Source organism: Rana temporaria, chromosome 4 (assembly GCF_905171775.1).
Source record: "Rana temporaria chromosome 4, aRanTem1.1, whole genome shotgun sequence".
Classification (NCBI taxonomy): Eukaryota; Metazoa; Chordata; class Amphibia; order Anura; family Ranidae; genus Rana; species Rana temporaria.
In genome coordinates, this window is record NC_053492.1 from 170,231,340 (window position 1) to 170,255,459 (window position 24,120).

Here is a 24,120-nt window from a genome sequence, read left to right on the forward strand (position 1 = left end):
CTTGCAGAAATCTGCAGGTGAATGGAGGCAAGATAAATCCCTATTAAGAAACAAAGATCAAATAATTCAGAGTGAAATGAATGCTTACTGACAGAATTCATAATAGTGATACAATTTTCCTCCTTACTGCCTAATGATATTGATTTCACACTTCACAGAGAACCGTATACAACTGTTCTGCCTTTGGAATTCTTCATTTTCTGTTATTCTCATTTTTTGTACATACTGTATATCTGAATAATGTTAGAAACATTACTGAATAATAGCAGGTAGACATACAAACATACCCGCAAGATCTCTCTACAGATGTATGCAATCCATTCTTCTTTTAACGTATTGCCTTTGGTGTTCTTGATTAAGTCAGTCACAGATCCAGCGCCACAAAATTCCATCACCAGCTGGGGAGTAAATGACAAATTTTAGGCATCCTGTTAAGTTTCGTAAATGATTAGAAAGTGACATGTAATTAGTTTTGTAAAAGCATTTGCAGTGACGAAAGCAGATAAATTAAGTCAACTGCATGTGGTAAGCTTGCTTTTGGATTTAAATTATATCATATATTTGGATAATTTTGGATAGACTGTGGAAGTATTAGAAATCCTGTCAGTTTATTTTTTCTGTCTGTGTCCCCAGTAGGGACATTCATCTTCTCTAGATACTGCTGATAGTAGGACTAAAAATGAGAGAAAAATCTAAAAAATGTAAGTTGTCACTGGAACAGGAACAGGGAACAGTGACTGCTGACCTTCAGTTTGAACATTTAATTTTACTTTAAGGTTATGCATCCAAGGCAGAAACTTAAAGTGGAGTTCCATGCATACATTTTTTTTTTTAAAGTCAGCAGCTACAATTACTGTAGTTCCTGACTTTTAATACAAGGACACTTACCTGTCCAGGGAGCCCGCAATGTCGACCCGTCCCTCAGCTTTGGTTGCAGGTGCTAGCATCTTTACCAAGGAAAACAGGAAGTGAAGCTTTGCGACGATCTTTCCACGGAAGTGGGAGCGGATACCTGGTTTTGACAGGTATCTGCTCCCCCTGAAAGGTGCCAAATGTAACACCAGAGGAGGGGAGGAATCAGATCCGCGGAAGTTCAATTTCTGGGTGGAACTCCGCTTTAATGTAAATCTTCCAGATGGGAAACAGGCAGCATAAAGGTTTTAAAATTAGTTTTAAGTTTATCGTACTCCATGGAAAACAAAAACTGGCTTTACATACTGTATGCTTTAAGCAGTGTTCTATTAAAACTAATGTTTCCACTATACGCTGCTTGACAAATATCCTTAGTTTGGGTTTAGTCCCTGATGGCCATGATTCCGACAGAATTTAAGATTACATATAGCAACAAAATAAGTAAGGCTGAGCTAGTGCTAAAGAATTAGCATGCGTTTATAAAAAATAACATCATAACACACCCCTACCCAACACACACTCCTTACCAAATATGCAAAGATACGTAAAAGGTAATGCTTATGGCATTTACCAACCTAAGTTGTCCAAGATGTAATTAAGGCCAAAAAAGTGTTTTTTATTTCCTCCAGTGCTCTGCCATACTCAGACATGTTACACATGTGGAAAGGCTGGGTCATAATGAATAATAGCTGTCCTTGCAGTAAGCAAGGACTATGCATGGAATGCAGTATTTTCTTTATAAGACAGGTGATGTGTTAGTATTGTATAAAACTTTAAATGACTAAAAACACACTGTCTAATTTACATTATGCCTTCTATGTCTGTATGTAGATAGCAGTACTGTAATTATTGTAATATATATATAAAAAAAAAAAACATATCCAAGTACCTTTTTCCTAATTAATATTTAGCTGTCACATGACCAAGCTCTTTCCCAACCTGTCTGCAGGGAAACATGAGCAGGAGGAGCTTCTAGTCCTCTGCTGCTGGTCACATGTTCAAAAAAAAACAGCCTTTGGGATAAAGAGTAAATATAAATATAAATAACTAATAACAATAAACTGTTTTCAAGTGTCAAACAAATATACATTTAAAAACAAATCTTTCTTAATTTTTGGCAATAACGTGGATTTCTGGGTGGGTGGATTTCTGCAAGTCACGGGCTGTGTCACCAGCCTGTGTCTAAGAACCGGGAGGCAAAGATTCCTTTATGTACATGTAATATCCCGTCCTCATTGTGTTTAGCTGGTTAATGGACATGGAGGAGAAGGAGGGAGGGAGTGTGCTATCATTTACCACTGTATACACCCACATGTGTGACTCTATAGTCACATGGGTTGCTCAGATGTGATGGGGAGGAAATGCTAAGCATAGAAACTCACTGAAAACTGAGCATGTGCAGAGCTGCCAACACTGCTCTGCAAAATCCCTAGTTGACGTGGGGACTGATAGAGAATAGCAGGATCAACTATTGAATCTCATAGTGACTGATTGAGTATGAACAGCATGTAATACATCATTTATTGATATTTTTATGATGTGGGTTTAGTGACACTTTAAGGGGACGATGAACTTGGTTTAAATATGCGCACTAATACAGTACACACTTTATGTACAATAGTCGGTGCAGATATACAACTATATGCAGTTTGTGATCACCAATATGTTCCACAATAAAGACTTAGTCCGTGTATAAGTAGGAACTGTCTTGCACCACAGAGGTGAATGAAGGGTCTACTGAATCTACCCACAGCAAAGCAAAAAGATCCAAGTTGAAGATTGCTTTCTGTAGGCATTAAATGTGTTTACAGAGATATTTCTGAAATTTTATTGGAAGTTCATGACATTAGAGTCCCCATGGTCACTGGATGTTTAACAATAATAAAGCCCAGGGTCCAATCACTTGTGTTTAGGAAGTGACTGCACATCTACAGTATATCTGCAACACAAACCTTCTATTGAATTAGGACTTTTTTCTAAGCACACTCAGCTTACCCAAAGCTGGTCATCCATTCCTGGGGGATTCTTTTTGATAAAGGCTCCATAGTAAGTGGCAATGTTCCTGTGATGGGAATATTTCTTGAGCATATTGATCTCCTGCTTGATCTCCTCCTCTTCATCCTAGAATAAAGTATTAGATGTGACAGAGAAACTATGCCCCATGTATTTACACAGACATCTATTGTATAGGACAATGTATTGACCACATGCAGAAATTCTATTACATACAGTTCTAAAATCCTATCTATCATCAGATTTCCAGTATGAGCTGAAGATGCAGATAACCATTAAATGTGTGTTAGTGCAACTTGGTCCAACATCACCCTGCAGCACGCTATTAAGTCTATACTACTCACATTAACTCATTTTTAATTTTCTGTACAGGTATGCCCCTGATGACGTCAGATTGTGATGAAACGCGTAAGGAGCACGCTGGATGTCGTGGCCACTTTGAAAGTTTTATAGATGTGCATTTGTTTACATATGCATGTGAGTGGGATACCCTTACATTAAAGCAGTCTTTGGTTTTAAAGATTTACTGCACTATAGCAGCTTTTCATTTACACTTTCAAGAGATATACACTCAGTGACCATTTTATTAGATACACCTGTTAAATTGCTTGATAACACAAATTGCTAATCAGCCAATCACATGACAGCAGCTCAATGCATTTAAGCATCTAGGACGTGGTAAAGATGACTTGGTGAAGTTCAAACTGAGCATCAGAATGGGGAAGAAAGGGGATTTAAAGGACTTTGAACGTGACATGGTTGCTGATGCCAGACAGGCTGGTCTGAGTATTTCAAAAACTGCTGATTTACTGTTATATTCACGCAAGAAAAAGTGCCGCTAATGGCACAGAAAATGGGGCGGTCTGCCCAAGGTGCTGCACATTGCGGGGGTGAGGCCGCTTCTGACAGGTGCGGGGGAGGCCGCTTCTGACAGGCGCGGGTGACGCTGCTTCTGACAGGCGCGGGTGACGCTGCTGCATTTTATGGACACTGGTTAGGCTGCATTGATCTCTTGTATCATGTCTGCAGTGTCTGATCATCTCATGTATCATATCTGCAAGAGGTGTACCGAATGGATATTTTGCCAATAATATTAGGAATGTGAATGAATGAATGAATGTGCTCAAGTTTATTTATTATATTGCAGACATGATAAAAGAGATGGTTAGACACTGAGGTCATGATACAAGAGATGGTCAGAGACTGCAGACTGCATTTTTCTTGAGCTTTTCTTGCACCAAAAAGGTGCCAATAATGGCCAACAATAATTTCATATTCATTTAAATTGATGAAATTAGAAAGTCGAATATATCATTTAAAAAAGGTCATCCTTGTATCCTGCATTTTGGTTTTCAGCACCAAAATTTCTATTTGGTGCACCTCTAAAAAACAAACAAAAAAAAAACACCTGTTACAACCATGGTATGCAGTATACCATCTCGGAATGCACAACACATCCAATCTTGAAGCAGACGGGCTACAGCAGCAGAAGACCACACCAGGTGCCACTCCTGTCAGCTAAGAACTGGAAACTGAGGCTACAATTTGCACAGGCTCACCAAAATTCGAGAATATAAGATCGAAAAAACGTTGCCTGGTCTCGATTTCAGCTGCAAAATTCAGATGGTATGGTCAGAATTTGATGTAAAAAACATAAAAGCATGGATCCATCCTGCCTTATATCCATGGTCCAAGCTGCTGGTGGTGGTGGTGGTGTAATGGTGTGGGGGAGATTTTCTTGGCACACTTTGGGCACCTTAGTACCAATTGAGCATCAATTAAACACCACAGCATACCGTATTGTTGCGGACGATGTCCATCCCTTTATGACTACAGTGTACCCATCTTCTGATGGCTTCTTCCAGCAGGGTAATGAACCATGTCACAAAGATTAAATCATCTCAAACTGGTTTCTTGAACATGCCAAGAAGTTCACTGTTCTCCAATGGCCTCCACAATCATCAGAACTCAATCCAATAGAGCATCTTTGGGATGTAGTGAAACTGGAGATTCTCATCTTGGATGTGCAGCCAATAAATCTGCAGAAACTGCCTGATCCCATCATGTCACGATGGACCCAAATCTCTCAGGAATGTTTCCAACACCTTGTTGAATCTATGCCACAAAGAATTAAGAGAGTTCTAAAGGCAAAAGGGGGTCTAACCCAGTACTAGCAAGGTGTACCCAATAAAGCGGCTGTTGAGTGTATACTGAATGGGTTTGATGACGCTGCCTCTTTCTCCCAAGCTGCCCTTTCATGTTAGGAGGGGGCAGCCTAAGGAATTTATTTCATTGCACAGAGGTGAAATCCTCCTTCATTCATGCCCCCCACTCCTGCCACCGTAATTTTCCTGTGTCAGGGGTTAATAGAACGGTGGGAGCTGTCATCAAAAGTGCCCAAAAATGAAACCCCCGCCTTTTCGCCCAGCTACTCCATTCATAGAAGCTGTTACTAGCTTCTATGAATAAAATGGTATCCATGAAAGGAGGACTGGCAAATGATTGAACAGATTCTATCAATGTAGGAGCTGGGCAGAAAAAGCAGGCCTGTGACTGCTTCCACAAATCTATTAACCCCTGCCACACCGGAATATTATGGCAGTGGGGCTAAGGGGGACAAGGACAGAGGCATCAACACAAAAAAAAAAAAACTCCTACTAAATGTAAGTTATGTCCCTAGTGCTGATTTTTTTTTTAAAGTTGGCTGTACTAGGCTTTAGACTATGCATAAGTGACTCCTAAAACATCCTTAACCACTTGACCACTGGGCACGTAAACCCACTTAATAACCAGACCAATTTTCAGCTTTCGGTGCTCTCACAATTTGAATGACAATTACTCAGTCATACAACATTGTACCCAAATGAAATTTTCGTCCTTTTTTTCACACAAATAGAGCTTTCTTTTGGTGGTATTTAATCACCGTTAAGTTTTTTATTTTTTGCGCTATAAGAGAAAAAAGACTGAAAATTCTGTAAAAAAAAATAATTTTTCTTTGTTTCTGTTATAAAATTTGGCAAATTTAGTATTTTTTCTTCATTCTTTTGCATAAATGTGAAAGATGAAGTTACGCCGAGTAAATAGATACCCAACATGTCACCCTTCAAAATTGCACACGCTCGTGGAATGGCGCCAAACTTTGCTACTTAAAAATCCCCATAGACGACGTTGCAGGGTATTGTGGGGTATTGTGGGGTATTGTGGGGTATTGCAGGGTATTGCGGGGTATTGCAGAGTATTGTGGGGTATTGCGGGGTATTGTGGGGTATTGCGGAGTATTGAGGGGTATTGCGGAGTATTGTGGAGTATTGTGGGGTATTGCGGGGTATTGCAGGGTATTGTGGGGTATTGTGGGGTATTGCGGAGTATTGAGGGGTATTGCGGAGTATTGTGGGGTATTGCAGGGTATTGTGGGGTATTGCGGAGTATTGCGGGGCATTGCGGAGTATTGCGGGGCATTGCGGAGTATTGCGGGGCATTGCGGAGTATTGTAGAGTATGGGGGCATTGCAGAGTATTTTGGGGCATTGCAGAGTATTTTGGGGTATTGCAGAGTATGGGGGCATTGCAGAGTATGGGGGCATTGCAGAGTATGGGGGCACTGCAGAGTATGGGGGCACTGCAGAGTATGGGGGCATTGCAGAGTATGGGGGCATTGCAGAGTATGGGGGCATTGCAGAGTATTGCACAGGGAGGGATGGATGGCTGGATCTGTGACTGCATGTGTCACAGATCCAGCCCGCAGCAGCAGCTGCTGCTGCTTCCGCTCTCTCCCCTCTCCTCTCTGACACTGTACCGTTCGGTACAGAGAGGAGAGGGAGGAACCGGCGTCATCACATGACGCCGGTTTGTTTGGTAAACCGCCGCTATCAGCGGCAATTTACCGTGATCCGTGATCAGCCGGGTCCGGAGTACCCGGCGGTCACGGAGATTCCCGTGTGCGCGCCCCACAGGGCGCGCAGGAGTGCGATTCTGGGAGGACGTACATTGACGCCCTCCCAGAGTTAAGCAACCGCCTTGTAGATGTATTTCGTCTATAGGGCGGTTGTTAAGTGGTTAAATCTGATAATATAGCCTCAGAGACCCCTTTACGTTGACTTAAGTGCTATTGCATTTTGATTAATCTACCAGGGTATAACTGCCTATGTGCTTTGGTGAACTGTGAACATTAAAGGTAAATTTACAAATGGCAAAAATGACAATAGTGAATCTGCCCAGCCTATATATGCAGAATTATTTCCACATTTCAAACAAGCAGTAAAATCACTTTAAAATAAGCTCTCATTCACCTCTGTAACTATTGGCATTGTGAAGAAAAGAATCAAAGTTCACTGAAAATGTGCAGAAATCTCAGTTAATTTATAAGAAAAGCAACATTTTGGCAGCCTGTCGGTCTTCTAATGTAAACACACGGTAGGAGTTTATAAACTTTAAGAAACAAAAGTATATTTTGTGATTTTTGAAGAAATTTCTGAATAAATTATTTCATAGTACATAGAGCTAGAGAGGTCAGTGAGGGTTTTGCCGCGTACACACGATCGGTTAATCCGATAAGAACGGTCTGAATGTTTTCATCAGACCAAACCGATCGTGTGTAGGCCCCATCGGTTAAAAAATATGAAACTTGTTTTAAAATTAACCGAACCGAGAAAAAAAACGATTGTTTGTAAGCACGTCCATCGGTTAAAAATCCACGCATGCTCAGACCAAATTAGGGGACGGGAGCGCTCGGTCTGGTAAAACTAGTGTTCGTTATGGAGATAGCACATTCATCATGCTGTAACAGACAGAAAAGCGCGAATCGTCTTTTACTAACACAAAATCAGCTAAAGCAGCCCCAAGGGTGGCGCCATTGGATTTTAACTTCCCCTTTATAGTGCCGTCGTACGTGGTTTACGTGACCGCCTTCTGACACGATCGTTTTTTTTAACCGATGGTGTGTAGGCACGACTGACCATCAGTCAGCTTCATCTGTTAACTGATGGAAAAATCCATCAGACCATTCTCATTGGATTGACCGATCATGTGTACAGGGCATTAGTTTTAAAGCTCTCTTACTGCTTGTCAAGAATATTAATGCCTATCATCTGGGAACAGTTAAACTTGTAAGGGGCAGCGCTTGCCTCCTTTTTCTTTGCACATAGATAGCACTTTATAATTTTGCCAGTTTAATTATGCAATTCAGTTCCTGAGTGTATACTTTTTTCTTATTATTAACTCATGTTTGAGCCATATTAATTTCACACAATTAAGTATTGTGGAGGTGGATCAAAGATCAAACAATTGGTATCAAAGATTGTTGATACCAATCCTATCAATTACTTTGTATATATTATGGATTTGGACAATATAAGCATAAATGCAAAACTTTGAAAGTACTGTATTGTACTTTTTAATTTCCTGTCACACTATATATGTGTTCCTGGGCCCAACCCAAACTCGACTTCTACTGGTCTTCATTCACCAGATTCACAGGACAAAGCAAAATCACTTTATTTCCTTGCACCATTCTGCACGCGCTGTTTATGCTTCTAGAAAATTTATTGGAGTTTGTACAAAAAAAAAACCCCAGAACTATCAGGTATTTAAATATTATGGACCATGTTTGGATTTTGCATGAGGGTCAAGGAGCTTTTAAGCATTTACATGAGCATAATAACCATAATACTGCAGTGGACATGTTTTCACCAAACCTCACAGGAGTGACCCTAGTACAGTCACAAAGTTCCTTTGGAACATTCATGCTAATAGGTTTATTTTGGAACAATTCAATGACCTCCACTTGGAACTTTCCAGATAAAGGAGGAAATGATAACAAAAACATCAATGTTTTAGTGGAATGTCCATTCAAAATATAATAATTTGGCAACAGCTTTTGACAAAGAATTTCAAAACTGGAAATATGGAATTCAATAAAAATCAGGTTAGCCTTTTCTCGATCCTGTTGTAGTCCCCTTACACATAGGTGAAAGAGGTAAAGGTGTCTTTAGAAGGACCATTAGCCCAGAGCTGCCACTGTAAACACATAAGCTTGTATGTCTACAGGCTGCATTCACCTCTAGAGCAAAAATGAGATGCAGCGCTATCAGTAGGGAGCACATTTCATTGGACAAAATAAAGCATAGCGTTTCATCTCTTCTGCCTCTAAAGCCTAGTACCCACTAGTAAGTTTTTTTTTTTTGTTCAACCCAGCAAGGCTGAACAAAAAAAACTGACAACTCCGGAGGAGCCACTGTACTAGCCAAGCAAAGTTAATACAGCGATCTCCCCCGCTGTGGTATTGTGTTCTGACAGGGGGAGGGCCCCCCCGCCAGAACACTCCGGTCAGCGCACTCTGCAATTGAGAAGCCGATCAGCAGACTTTTTTTGGGTCATGCCCCATTGACAGAAGCCGACTTCTGTCCAACCGCCTGCAGTATATATACGGCCCATATGTCCAATAGCACCCAACATTCAGCACATGTGTACTAGGCTTTAAGATGGTACTTGGTGAAGTGACATGGATTGGCAATTTTGTGTGTAATAAATGCACTGGAAACTGTCTAGAGAGTTTTGCATGCCAAAAATTGCCCAAGCACATTTGCCAAATATGAACATCAAAAGCATAGAGTCAGCAATAGAATTTATGCTCTGGCTTTTTGTACCTTGTTGTATTCTGATATATAATGTTCTTTCATGTTTTCCCCATCTGCAGGCCAGGACTTAGTAAACCTCAAATGATCCCAAAAAATATTGATTCATCCAACCATGGAAGCTTCCTACCTCAGAGACTAGCTATGACCTGTCATTCCAACTGACATCAAGTAGGAATGACAGTTCTGTAACTTGAATGCCAACTAATGCAGTCTTCTGTACCAGTTATGTCACTGCAGCAAAACCACTTTCAGGTTACTATTGCAGCCTATATCCAGATTCTAAAGATTTCCCTATACTTCCTGTCAAGGAGGGAAGGAGTAGAACCTCTGTCAGAATAGTATTACTGTCTGTGACTTCCAGTCCTGGTGATGGTCACTCCCCTTATTTCTTGACCTGTGGTCACAGGCTTTCAGGTAGGCAAGAAATAAGGCGAATTCTCCCCAATAGGGTCACAGACAGCAAAATAAAAGTTGACAGAAGTATCGGTTTCATTGGTTGAAGCTGAGATAGATCGATCCTTCCTAACTTGTAATAAATTAACAAGAGCAGCTTGTGAGATTTATCTCAAATATACAATATGTAGCCAAAGTTAATTAGTTGCAAAGGTATGTAAACACACCTATAGAAAAAAATATCCTAGCACTCAAATGCTAGAAGGCAAAAGAAGTATACATTACCCCTGTGACATCCATGACCTTGATGGCCGCCAGCTGCCCTGTTTTAACATGACGCCCCTGTAACAAAAATAAATATAATTACATAAAATTGAATTTATATAACTGACTCATTTCACTTTGAAGTAAGCAACTTTTTCCTTGTATGAATCATCACCTGAGTTTGAGTTATATTTCATTGGCAACTTTGCAGCTACTTCTTTGATAGATTAGCCTTTGCTACATGGTATAAAATAAGCAGATTTGTTGACATTTTGACATAAAGGGAATTGAGTGCAGGGCCTTGTACAGATCAGTGAGTCAGCCACCGTTTTCTACATGACTAAGCACCATAAGGGTCATTTCTTTTATATCAACAACCACAAATCCAACCAATTAGAAGAACATAAAAAATATCCGCTTCCCACAGCCGGTTTCTTCTGAATTTTATTTTTTAACCCTTATAGCAAAAGTGATCCCTTGATACAAAACAATGTATAACAATCATCAAATTTGCATGTACACCTCACAGAAAAGCCATTCAATGAAGCTCACAGGGACCAGTTTTCAGAGGGCATAATTATTTATACAGATGCAAAAAGACACAGATTGAGATGCAGCCATAGGGTGCCAATAGCAGCATGCTCATAAACATGGGGTCAGGGATAGACAAAATATTGTGCTGAAGGCATTTATAATGATGTCATAATATGCTGAACAATAGGGGGAAGAAGCTTGAGAAAGATGTGGTGTCAACTACAGAGAGAAATAAAATTATCAATGTATGGCCCGATGGTCAGAGCTTTGACTCCGGAGCTTATTACAAAAAATAAATAAATAAATCTCCAATGCACACTAATACATGAAGGCTCATGATTTAATTAAGGGTCTAATAATATTGCTGTGTCCTTGTTGTAGAGATTTCTAGATTTTTTCTGATTTTCTGGGATTCCTTGACAGCAAGCGAGGAAGATTTTCCCAGAGACGTGTACCAACAGAAAGGTTTTAATACGTGCCCATAGCCATTTTACTTGACTTGTCTTTCATTTGGCAGGTCAAATCAAAAGTAAATTGAAATGCAAAGCAGTCAGTAGTTTTTTGCTCTGCAGCATCATCCAACACAAAGGATAATATTGTCTATGGTGCTATGAATCAACTGATTTTGGCCAGATTTATTTTAAATCCCATTGGGCAAAGCATACAGTTTATATTTCAGCCACTTTAAATTGATGTCTAATGAAATATCACAGTATCCCACCAGTTTTTTTTTTTTTTGCACTTTGTCACGCTACATGATTAGTGTACCGCAAGCATTCATTTTTTGCGCGTTTCATGATTTTACTCATGTTCACATGCTACTATCGTGGGAATGCAAAATGTGTCCTGTGCATCTTCTAAATGGTTCTTGCTAACAGAATAAAAGCACAGCAAAACAATGTCCTCTCGCATTATATAATAATTTGATCAAATAAACACAGTTGAGATCAATGTATATGTATAAAATATGTGAGGTACGTAAATTGTATTCTTTCAAACTCTCTAGTGGTCGTTGCATGCCTCAGTGTGACACTGACAAGCAACACTGCCTGACGGTTATTACACAATTCCAGCCAATTCTTATGACTGAATATGAAAGGAATTTACAAGACATCATTAAAAGTTTGATGCTGGTGATTAGCCTCACGCTTACATTTCAACATAGCATTTTCATAGCAGAGAAACATAGAATATTTAGAACTTTTCCTAGGTATGACAAACACAGCACAGTGCTTTAATTAACAATAATTTATTTTAAATGAGAAAATAATAAAAATAATACTATAATTATATATATATATGAAAATATAAAAGTGTATATATGTATTTATAAGATATAGTTAAAACCATATTAAAAAATAAATAAATACAAATGTAAAAACAAGCCATAAACAGATTGTCAAATGAAATTTTTAATCACTGTGAAGCTCTTGCTGTACTATGGTAAAGTTTGCTGTAGTTATAGCTATACTTGCTGTTCAGTACCATTTGAAGAGAATAGGACTTTGCCTGCAGGAGTCATGGTGCTCATACTGCAGGCTAGCTTTTGGGGCCAAGAGACTAGCACTGGTAGCCTTAGCCACCATGTTAAAACTCTAACAAATGTCCTATCCTTCCTATACATAAACTCTTTGTAGCCCTTAAACAAGCCCTTAAAGCAGGGATATGCAATTAGCGGACCTCCAGCTGTTGCAAAACTACAATTACCATCATGCCTCTGCCTTTGGGTGTCATGCATGTCGCTGTCAGAGTCTTGCTATGCCTCATGGGACTTGTAGTTCTGCAACAGCTGGAGGTCCGCTAATTGCTTATCCCTGCCTTAAAGTATAACTAAAAAGGCAAAACTTTTTTTTTTAGTTTTGGATGGAGTGGATATATTAGCACCTCTCAGTTTTTATTCCTGTCTGTGTCCCCGTCAGGGAGAGTCACCCTCTCCATTTGTCTTGTTTACCATTATCATTGAAAGTGGAGTAAAACAAATCCCAAACTTCAGGTTGTCCCCAGCAAAGTAATAGAGGGGAAATCTTTCAATGGGAACACTAGTTCTGGTGAGCTGGGGGCTACAAAGATATTGTCGAAATTAGCAGGGATATCCTCTCACTTCCTGCTTTGGCTATGGGACAGGAAGTGAAGGTAAATCTCCCCAATTAGACAAAGATGGCAAAATTAACCTTACAGGGGTTATAATCCTCCTTTATTCTGTTCTATCCAAAATGAAAAAAGCTTTGCCTTCAGTTCTACTTTAACGCTAACCACCCCATCCCTCCAACCCACCCAATAATCTGCTGTTATTCACTGCGAGCAGACAGGTTTTTCATTGCAGAAGAGACATACATTGCCTCTTCTGCAATAAAATTCACCTACCCGCTTGCTCTGGTGCTGTGCATGTGCAGCTCAGCTTACAGCGGCTGGTGCAATCCCTGTGCGCTGAAACAACGGCTTTCTGCACATGCACAGGAGTGACATCACCCCGCACCAACCAATGAAAATGGCCAAAACTGGCACACAGATGTTGAGCTGGTGAGGGAAGGAGAGTATAGTTGCCTTTATTCTGCTTTAAAGCATTGCTAAACCCAGGACCCTGCATTAACTATATCTGGTCTCCCACGGTATGCAGAACATGGAAATGCAATTATTTTAGTAACTATAAACTGATAAAAATCTTTTCTCATCAGCAGTGACTTGTATCAGTTCCTAGCAAAGCTTGTAGGAGTTTTCATTCTCCCCTGATCCTCTGTCTGGACAGTGCCGATTGGCCCTGTGCTGATCACATGCACTCTCCCAAGAAAAACCAACAGTGAAGAAGGAGGAGGATCAGAGAGACAGGATCAAACAGCCTTTATACACAATGAAAGGATTAACCCCATAGGTTCCAAAGTGAGTATAATAAGCATGCTTTACTGCATATATAGACTGATTTTACTGCCGTGGGTTTAGAAACCCTTTAATATGTCACATTTTCTATGACTGCCCACTCCATCTAGTGGCAATAATGGAAAAAAAACGAAAACCTTGAAATACCTCTATAAGAAAAATACCACATTATGGTCACTAATGCTGACAATCATAGGAAAGCAGGGGGCGGACTGACCATTCGGGCACTCGGGCACTGCCTGAGGGCCCCATCAGGGTTGCCAGCTTCAGTAAAACCAGGGACAGTATGTAAAAATCTGTGTTTTTTTTTTTAAATCCCAAGATTTTAGCTGCCCCGCCTCTCCAGTACCTTTTCAGTGTGAGTATGTTTATTCTGTGTGTATGTATACTGTGTGTGTATACTGTGTATGTATACTGTATGTGTATACCATGTGGCCCCATAATCTATTGCCTGGGGGCCCCATAATCTCCTATTGCCCAGGGGCCCCATAAGTGTCAGTCCACCCCTATAGGAAAGCATCATATTGAAGGCACTGTACACTTTCAAATTATTATTTTTTTACTTGGTATTAGTGTATTTAGATTCCTTATGTTGTTTTTTGTCTTGCTTTGTTATGATGAGCTCACATGTTAAGGCTGCAGTTTGTAGTGTCATGGCTCATTGATTCCCCGAACAGCTTTGTGCTCTGGGTCAAACAACATCCAATGCAAGCTAATGTGGGAGTGCTAAACATTGTATGGTAGAGTGTGTGTACATGAATGCTCTGCCTGCTTGTGTGGGTCATATGCAACTACTGTTTAGTTCTCACCTGCATGAGCACTAGGATTAAGAGACCCAGGGATTGTGGGATATAATGTTTCTGAATAGTAAGTGATGCATCTTAACCCTTTGTTTTAACCTTGTACTTGCTAATTGCCTACACCAAAGCACCACAACCATGTCCATAGAATGCAGTTGTGGGGTGTTTGGGGCACTTCCCCATTGCGACTGCAGCATGTTTTTTTTTTTTCCCAACAATTTTTATTGAAAAAATTTCTTTGAACACTTAACAAAACAAGACATACAAAAACAAAAAGGATAATGAAAAAATCCAATCAAAGTGTGAGCTCGTCTGCACATTAGTCTAGCCCAAGATCCATGACAGCCTCCAATCCATTAGTATTTGCACAGGTTTCAAGATAAAAAAAACAAAAAACAATGGAATCTATTACAGAGGGTCCCGCTAGAAGCCAGGACTTGGGATAGCCCCTGCTAAAAATACTCAAATCTACAAGTGTCATAGTAGAATGTGAAGACTTTGATATAATTAAGGTGTAAAAAAATGTTGTACCTAAACCAGTCACACCAAGACATTTGTCTACTATACTTCTCCGTTTTGCTGATAACATGCCTACACCAACTGAAAAAATAGCTTACACAGATATTTGCAAACTGGAAGTTTTATCCTTTCAGGCTTTCCAATGCCATACTTTATCCCCCTACACAGCCAATTAACGCTGTAGTATTCTATAGGACACTGAAGTGAAAGGGGCCAACCCGGGGATTGCCAACCATGGCTCCCATACTTTATGTGTCACCTTGTTGTTCTTTTAATAGAGCATTATTGACTTGAATCCGCCATTCCTATTGTGTAGGGGGCCCTGGAGATAACCACTTTAATGCAATTGTTTTACACACTATAAATAGCAGCTCCTGGTCAGGCATCTGGACATATCTTAACATATTGTTGGGATCCCTGTAGAGCCTGAACATGCTCTGTGATGTCAGTCAGCAGCCGAGTTATGCCCACTGTTGGCAAAATCTGGTTCACAGCAGTGCAGAACTAAGTGCACTCCTGTGACCAACAGTATGGTCAAAATAGCTTTACTTTTTGTTTAAACCCAAAAGCAAAAATGAAACGTATCACAGCTTAGATGTGGTGGTGGTTGTATTAGTTTCCTCTTTTACAATTTTTTCCCCCTTTATTTTCACCTGGTGATCTGGCCAGTAAAAAACCTGTATTAGAGTCCCTCCACTCTGGATGAAAAAGCACAGGGGCACCTTTGGACAGTTGCAGTTACTTTGGGATAAAGATTTTACATAAATAAAAGCTGAATATTGTAAGAACCCCTGTCAGTTTAGTTCTTCTCCAACCTAAAACTTAAAAAAATAAAAAAATAATATGTTAGATTTAGGCTTTAAAGCAAGCTAGGTTGCTGCTCTCCAGCATATACTGATCCTCCAGGCTGTGGCCTTTATATACAGGGGTCCCCAGTTTACAAACAAGATAGGGTCTGTAGGTTTGTTCTTAGGTTGAATCTGTTTGTCGAAACAGGACAATTTTTTAAGTGTAGCTCCAGCCTAAAAAAAATTTAAGCTTGTTGGATAGCATAGGGAAGGGTTATCCCCCCTGTAATGTTTGTTTTGCTGTCTGTGCCCCTGTTCAGAAGATTTCACCTCACTTTCTGTCCCGATGACAATTGGATTTTGAAAACTTTGGGTTGTTGTGGAAACAAGCCTTGGTGATAAAGCATCAGTGGAGGTACCTTTTTTCCATAACTACTCTTACAGGAGTGACTGACTTTCCCATCCTAGGAGGAGATTTCCTCTCACTTCCTGTTGTCTCCCTTCGTTTGAAAGTAGGAGTTGTTTGTAAGTCGGATGTTTGTAACCAGGGGACTGCCAGTAATACAAGTGTCTCTGATCACAAATTGTACCAACTCTGGCAGCAGCTATGACTAAGGACAGCACAAATGAATCCTCCCATGTTTTTTTAATAGACAACTGCTGCCATTGCCAGTTGACAAGAAATCAAGAAGGCACCATGCCGTTACTGCTTCTGTGGTTCCAGCAGTTGTCAGCTTAAAAGCAGAGATGCCAGTAAGGAACAGACTGGACAGAAAACAGATGAATGAGGTGGCTCTATAAATCGGAAAATTGATTTGATGGTCTATAGCCTTTTTTATAATATGCAAATCAGTATTTAGATGAGGATTTTTTCCTTGGCAGAGAATTCTGTAAGGGGATTAGAAATTAAAGCCAATATTACAAAGCATGGATATTATACATTCTTGCCAAATATTACACAATCACAAGGAAGAAAATGAACGGGGGATTTATTGTTCAAAATAATATTCCTATTGTTTTTCGATATCCGTGCAGCCTGTACAAAGGTCTACTCTTAACAAGCTGGAGTTTGAGTTTAACCACTTAAGGACCGCCTAACGCCGATATACGTCGGCAGAATGGCACAATCACACACCTGTAAAATGGGCAGCCGTGTGTTAAATGCCCAGCCGTGGGTCGTGGGCACGCGCCCGCAACCCGTTCCGAAGCTCTACGGCCGCGGGACCCACGGACCCGATCGTCCCGTGATCGGTCCCTGGAACTGAAGAACGGAGAGAGGTGTGAGTAAACACACCTTCCCCATTCTTCACAGTGGCGCTGTCATTGATCGTCTATTCCCTGATATAGGGAAAGGCAATCAATGACGTCACACGTCCAGCCCCGCCTGCCTACAGTTAGAAACACATATGAGGTCACACTTAACCCCTTCAGCGCCCCCTAGTGGTTAACTCCCAAAGTTCAATTGTCATGTTCACAGTAAACAATGCATATTTATAGCATTTTTTGCTGTGAAAATGACAATGGTCCCAAAAATGTGTCAAAATTGTCCCATGTGTCTGCCATAATGTCGCAGTCACGAAAAAAAAATCGCTGATCTCCGCCATTAGTAGTAAAAAAATAATAATAAAAATGCAATAAAACTATCCCCTATTTTGTAAACGCTATAAATTTTGCGCAATCGATAAACGCTTATTGCGATTAATTGTTTTACCAAAAATATGTAGAAGAATACGTATCGGCCTAAACTGAGGGAAAAAAATGTTTTTTTAATATATTTTTGAGGGATATTTATTTTAGCAAAAAGTAAAAAATATTGAATTTTTTTCAAAACTGTTGCTTTATTTTTGTTTATAGCGCAAAAAATAAAAACCGCAGAGGTGATCAAATACCACCAAAAGAAAGCTCTATTTGTGGGGGGGGGAAAAAACGCCAATTTTGTTTCGGAGCCACGTCGCACAACCGCGCAATTGTTAGTTAAAGCGACGCAGTGCCAAATTGCAGTACCTGCATATTGGTCCGGGTCTTAAGTGGTTAAAGTGTTACTAAACCTTTACATTAAAAGGCTGGTACAAGACTTATTTCTATAGATACTAAAGCCCATCGAATTTTTATAAAAAAAAAAAATTCTGGATGATCAAGAAAAAGTGTTTTTAATTTTAATCTGTCCCACAAAGTTCAAAAGCACTGTCTTTGAACTTATGGTCTGAGGTTTGAGTAGTGCACCTTTCATCGTGGTTATGTGCATTGCTAGCCTAAAACTATATATACCATGTGGCCTTACACTAGTATTCTACAATACGCATTACTCATCATGGGAGATGGACCCAGCATGGAAAGGTTTTAACATGTCCTAGAACTGTTATCAGCCAGCATTTCACAGGTAGCATAGTTCATGAGGCAGCATGCTGACAAAATAACACTAGCACAGTCATGTACTACTGTGCTTAGCTATTCGAATGTGTCATGGAAGTTGGCTACACTAGCCCTACATGGAGCCCAGTTAGGGCTAGTGTGGCCATCCTAATAAAGGATGTCCAATAGTGATATTTTATATACAGTATCTCACAAAAGTGAGTAAACCCCTCACATTGTTTTTAAATATTTATTTTATTATATCTTTTCATGTGACAACACTGAAGAAATTACACTTTGCTACAATGTAAAGAAGTGAGTGTGCAGCTTGTATAACAGTGTAAAATTTGCTGTCCCCTCAAAATAACTCAACACATAGCCATTAATGTCTAAACCGCTGGTAACAAAAGCGAGTACACCCTAAGTGAAAATGTCCAAATTAGCCATTTTCCCTCCCCGATGTCATGTGACTCATTAGTGTTACAAGGTCTCAGGTGTGAATGGGGAGCAGGTGTGTTAAATGTGATGTTAATCGCTCTCACTCTCTCATACTGGTCACTGGAACTTTAGCATGGCACCTCATGACAAAGAACTCTCTGAGGATCTGAAAAAAAAAGAATTGTTGCTCTAAATAAAGGTGGCCTGGGTTATAAGAAGATTGCCAAGACCCTGAAACTGAGCTGCAGCATGGTGGCCAAGACCATACAGCAGTTTAACAGGGCAGGTTCCACTCAGAACAGGCCTCGCCATGGTTGGCCAAAGAAGTTGATCTTTCTTATTTAGATTTGGTTAACCCTCAAAGTATATCCAAAGCCAACTGTAAAGTATAGTTCAAACCCTGGTCAGATTGTATTTGCTATTCATGTCCCATTAGAGAGAATATGTCTCTAGAGAACATAAAGTGGATGGAAATCCTGAGGGGGGTGACTATGGTGGTGGACCCGGTTGTACAACCTAAAGAGGTACAAACGTATAGAGACTGTTTGACCTCCTTTCGGATGATGATTCGTTGAGACATCGATACGCCATTCCATTGATTCAAGATGTCTAGAGAGGTCTTTTGTTCCGCTGGGCCCATTGAACCATAGGGATGGTTGCTGATAGCGACCCCAGAATGCTGAGACATTCTCTGGCTGGAAGCGTGGTAGATAAGAGTAACCTATTTGCCCTTTGGACTATGACGGGAATCTTCTCTTGAGGAAGCTCTATGGTATTGAGCCGGGTATCTAGTTCTGCTCCCAGGAAAACCATTCTTTGGGTAGGTTGGAGATTGCTTTTTCTCCAGTTTATCAGCCACCCATATTTTTGAAGGGTGGATGTTAGAGAATCTCGATGGAGTAGAAGAGACTCTTGGTTGTCTGCGAGCAGTAGAATGTCATCCATATAATGGTGGACTCTCAACCCTTGCTCCCTTAGTAATGCCATTACTGGTAGCAGGACCTTGGTGAAGGTTCTGGGAGCGGTGGAAATCTCGAACGGAAGGCTTTGAAATTGAAAGTGTTGATTCACCGAGAAACTTCTGGAAAGCGATGTGAATAGGAACGTGCAGGTAAGCGTTCTTCAAATCCACGGAGAGCATCGAGTCGCCAATTTTAATGGCATAGAGGATCGATTGTAGGCTTTCCATCTTGAATGTCTCCACTAGGATTGAACAATTGAGATTTTTCAGATCTAGGACAGGGCGCAAATCCCCGGTCTTTTTCTTTACCAGGAACAGAGGCGAGTAGAAGCCTTTTCCCCTTTGTGGAGGTGGTACTTCCACTATGGCCTGTTTTTGGATTAAGTCTTGAACATATTCTGTCAGCACCAGCTTCTTTTCCCGAGAAGTTGGGATTCTGGTTGAGACGTACTGGTCTCTGGGAGGATGATTCTTGAACCTCCATTTGTGTCCATCTTGGACAGTAGCTACTGTCCATGGATCTTTTATTAACTCCGCCCAAACCTGCCTGAAGTCCTTCAGTCTGGCTCCTACTATGGCTGGTTGGGCGGCGTACCTTCAAATGGACTTCTGGTCCCCCGTGGCAGGCGTCTTAGATTTTTGGAGTTTTAGGAAGGATTGTGGATTCTTCCAATTCTTCCTGTACTCTCTGCCGGGCCTGTATGACTTAGCCTCCCTATACCTGTCTGGGAGGTTTCATCTGGCGGTAGGCAATCTTTGTTGCTTCGGCCTTCTGTCTGAAGGGATGAGACCTGACTTCCCGCTGGTGACCTTTGAAATGGCCGAGTCCAACTTCTCTCCGTAGAGGTTTGTGCCTTCAAATGGGATTTTGCACCAGTTAGACTTTGAGGAAGGGTCAGCTGACCAGGGTTTTAGCCAAAGTGCCCTCCTTGCCATAACTGAGCTTAACATTGTTCTTGATGTTGATTTTCATCATGTCTACAGAGGCTTCTGCGACAAAATCGCCTGCAAGGCTAAGCTCCTGGAGAGCTGCGATTACTCTCTTGATCCGTTCCCTCAGATACCAATTTTTCGGTGTTAGAGGACCAGCTTGAAATGGCTCTTCCCACTGCTGCTAGCGTTTTTTGCTGGTCTACAGGTACCGCCTGCAGAAAGGTAGGCTGTTTTAAGATCTAGATCGATCTTTCTGTCCAGCACTTCTTTAAATGTAACCGCATCTTCTATTGGAAGTGTTACATGCCTGACGAGGCGCATCAGGGAAGAATCTACCACTGGTGGTGTTACTAGTTGGTTGACACTAGATTCCTTCAGCGGATACAGTTTGGCAAGCCTATTGCTGAGACTGGTCTTTTTCTCAAGTTTCTGCCATTCATCCTTGATTAGGTCTCTTTTCAGATCCGGAAAATATGTTCTCGCTTTTTGCAGAGTTTCTTTTTCCTCTTCCCAATCGATCGCTTCCTTCACTGATTTAATGAAGGGTTCTATTAGTGCAAAGTCGAATCCAGTGGAGACCTCCAATTCCTCATTGTCAGATAAGGGATCTGACTTTTTAGATGTGGAAGGAGTCGCAGGTGAAGTCCCTTGTGCGGACCTGCTCATTTCAGACTCTGCGATTTGCAGGGATGTGTCCCTGGCCGGATCTCTGCGCGGCTCTCTTTCTCTGGTCGCTTCGTCTAGGCACGCGTGACAAGCCAGCTTGTCTGGAAGTGCTATGGCACCGCAGACCCAGCATGAATTCCCTGATGGGCGGATATGCTGAGAGGGAGGAACTCATCTGCGTGAAGGAGACCTCCTATGATAGGAGTGTCTGTGCCTTGAATAGGATTTTGAGCGGCTCCTCCTGCGACTAGAGCGATTTCCACTGCTGCGTGAGTGACTTCTGCCGCGGTCCGAGTGGCTTTGCTGGTGGTTTGAGCGGCTTCTTCTAGATGGCTCTTTTCGCCTTGAATTTGGCACTCGTTGATGACATCACGGCCGCACATGCTCGGTAGTGCCGTGAGCAGACGGGCGCCATCTTGGAAACTGGAATCCCCATAGAAGTCAGCATTGTGGGGATGTTTTCAGCCTGTCTGCACATGTATGAAAGTCACTGGATGCTCAGCGACATGCCTGGAGCCTGCCAAAGAACTACAGGGCACAGAAAGACCGTTTTTTTGTGAAAAGTTTTCTTTTATACTGGAAAGCTGGAGGGCGCTGTAGAGACTTAAAGGTCTGTGAGGAGCTGGCACGCATGTCTGGAGACCAGATCGCTGGAGGACTACAAGGCTCAGTAAGTGCTATTTGAAAGAGATGCTCAGAAGAGCTGGAGGTCGCAGCAGTATAAACCTATTTAAGGTTTGTGTAAGGCTGGTATCATACCCCTGAGACCATCAGAGTGTGTTTTTTTCTCCATATAGCTCATTTAGAGGCTGTACAGGAGAGGACTTCCACCCAGGAGAGGCTAGAACCTGGCTGGGGCAAAAGCGGGAAGGTGTTCCTTATCTTGTCCTTCTCAGGTGAGGAAAAAAAAGGAGAATATCTGGGCGGGGCCCTCTCTGGGCTTAATAGTTAAACGATCCTATCAGGTCGTGGGGGCGGAGCCATAACCCAAAGGTGTATGCTGCCATGATGCTACAGGAAATATCACCGTTATAAACAAAAAAAATCGGAATGAAATAGATTCATTCAGTGTGTATTGTTGTGATTAGCTGTGTTTGGCCAAAGCAAATCACATGGTACAGATGGGCAGTGATACGTCCTGTCTAACAAGTGATCAATCACAGAGATCAACACAACTACACAATGAATGGCATGAATAAAAAACATTTGTTATGTACGATTGTCATGTGATCAGCTGCGGAAACTGCATAGATTTTGTACTGGCATTTCAAACTGGAGCTCATGATAAACAATGAATCCTGATCTTAGCACAGTCTTCCTAAAACTAAAGCATGACTAAAAGCATGCAAAAACAGCTGTGTGAAACAACCCATACATTCTACATTTTGTATAATTTTCTGGACCAAAAACTGTACCAAAATCAGATTTCGTTTTTTTAAGTATTCTACTGAATGGAGGGTGAAATCTTATTGGCTGCTATAGGCAACAGCACTATCTTATTACTCCTGTTTTCTTTGCTCTAGCCCCATGACGGTGATTGATGACCACATTTCCCTTATTGACAACTTTTCTCTATTATATAAAATGGATGTCATATGCTTGGAGAAAACATGTTTCAGCACAACTGTGTCTTAGAAATGCCAGATTTGGTTTGATTGTAAAGCTTTAAGAATCATTACGAGCCAGCCATAAATCATCAACATGTCGCTGAGGTAAATAACGCAAAACAATCCCACTCAATCCAGCTTGGAACAAGGCTCTACGATGTCATCACTTTGGATTCTGCAAATTTACATTGAGAAATATTCATGTATGAACATAAAAGGTTTAACCGTGTCATGGTTGTCATGGCTACCATACTGACTTTTTCCTCCCTTCACAATTATATGCAAGATACTTTAGTGTTCCCGGTTCAGTCTATCATTACAGTCTTTACTGAATCACCATTTCAGCATTAATAATGTAACCTGGTGAGAAGAAGAAGCACACTTTTGTGTGCTTTTGATATCACCATAGTAGTTGGATAATTAGATTAAATTAATGTGAATAGATTAACCCCGTGTGAGGTGATGAATTTCATTTTACAGTAAAGCAACATTCTACATAGCCGTTTGCCACAGAATGCGTTAAAGGTAGCTTTAAAAAATAAGATAAAAATCCTACTTCATCAAATTCGAATTCATATGCAAATGATATTGCAATCATTAGAAGTAGGTTTCCAAATGTCTCCACAGAGTGACTTTTAGTAAAATCAAACAAATATGTCTTTTCCATTTACTAGGGGCTTTGTGGACTGATGTGCAGTGGCATTGGTAGAATTGTTCTATGTTAATGATGTTTTCCATGGAAATAACATCACAATTAGGAAAATAGAGGGGAAATTATTAAAGCGAAACTCAAGTTCCGCTGTAAATCGCTGTGAGCAGGCAGGCTTTTTCTTGCAGAAGAGACATGCAATGCACACAGCAATCCCTGGACTGTAAGCTGAGCTACACATGCAAAGCTCAACTTATAGTGGCCAGCCCCATCCTGTGTGCCGAGATGAATAGCTCCTGCACATACGCAGCAGTCGTGTCATAATGTGCTGGCCAATGAAGAGGTCAGAAAACCGGCACACAGGACGAGATGCTAGAAAGATGGGTGTCTCTGACTTTAGTTCCAGGTAAAAATTGGAGAAGACAAAATCTGAAGTAACTGTGCACGGCAAAGTGATTAAAGTCTTGTTTTATTTTTCTAAAAATAACAAACATGTTATACTTACCTGCTCTGTGCAGTGGATTTGCACAGAGCAGCCCAGATCCTCCTCTTCTCGGGTCCCTCACCGGCGATCCTGGCCCCTCCCTCTTTCAAGTGCCCCCACAACAAGCAGCTTGCAATGGGGGCACCTGAGCCGAGACACAGCTGTGTGTGTCCATTCAAAAAAGGAGCTGCTGTTCGACCCTGTCACTTTTCTCCCCTCATTGGCCAACTGACTGACAGCAGCAGGAGCCAATGGTTCCACTGCTGTGTCTCAGCCAATCAGGAGAAGCACTCTCCACT

General features: G+C 41.1%; 1 protein-coding gene across 25 annotated transcripts in view; it reads right to left on the minus strand.

Moving 5' to 3' along the window:
- The window catches only part of TNIK (TRAF2 and NCK interacting kinase), a 392,046-nt gene that overhangs the window by 197,900 nt on the left and 170,026 nt on the right, over window positions 1-24,120 (minus strand). For all 25 annotated transcript variants that reach the window (XM_040349342.1, XM_040349345.1, XM_040349341.1 and 22 more), the window contains exons 3-5: window positions 10,238-10,294; window positions 2,908-3,033; window positions 288-398 (exon numbers count right to left, since the gene is read on the minus strand). In XM_040349342.1, the coding sequence (XP_040205276.1) occupies window positions 288-398; window positions 2,908-3,033; window positions 10,238-10,294 (294 nt within the window). The remainder of the gene's footprint in view (window positions 1-287; window positions 399-2,907; window positions 3,034-10,237; window positions 10,295-24,120) is intronic.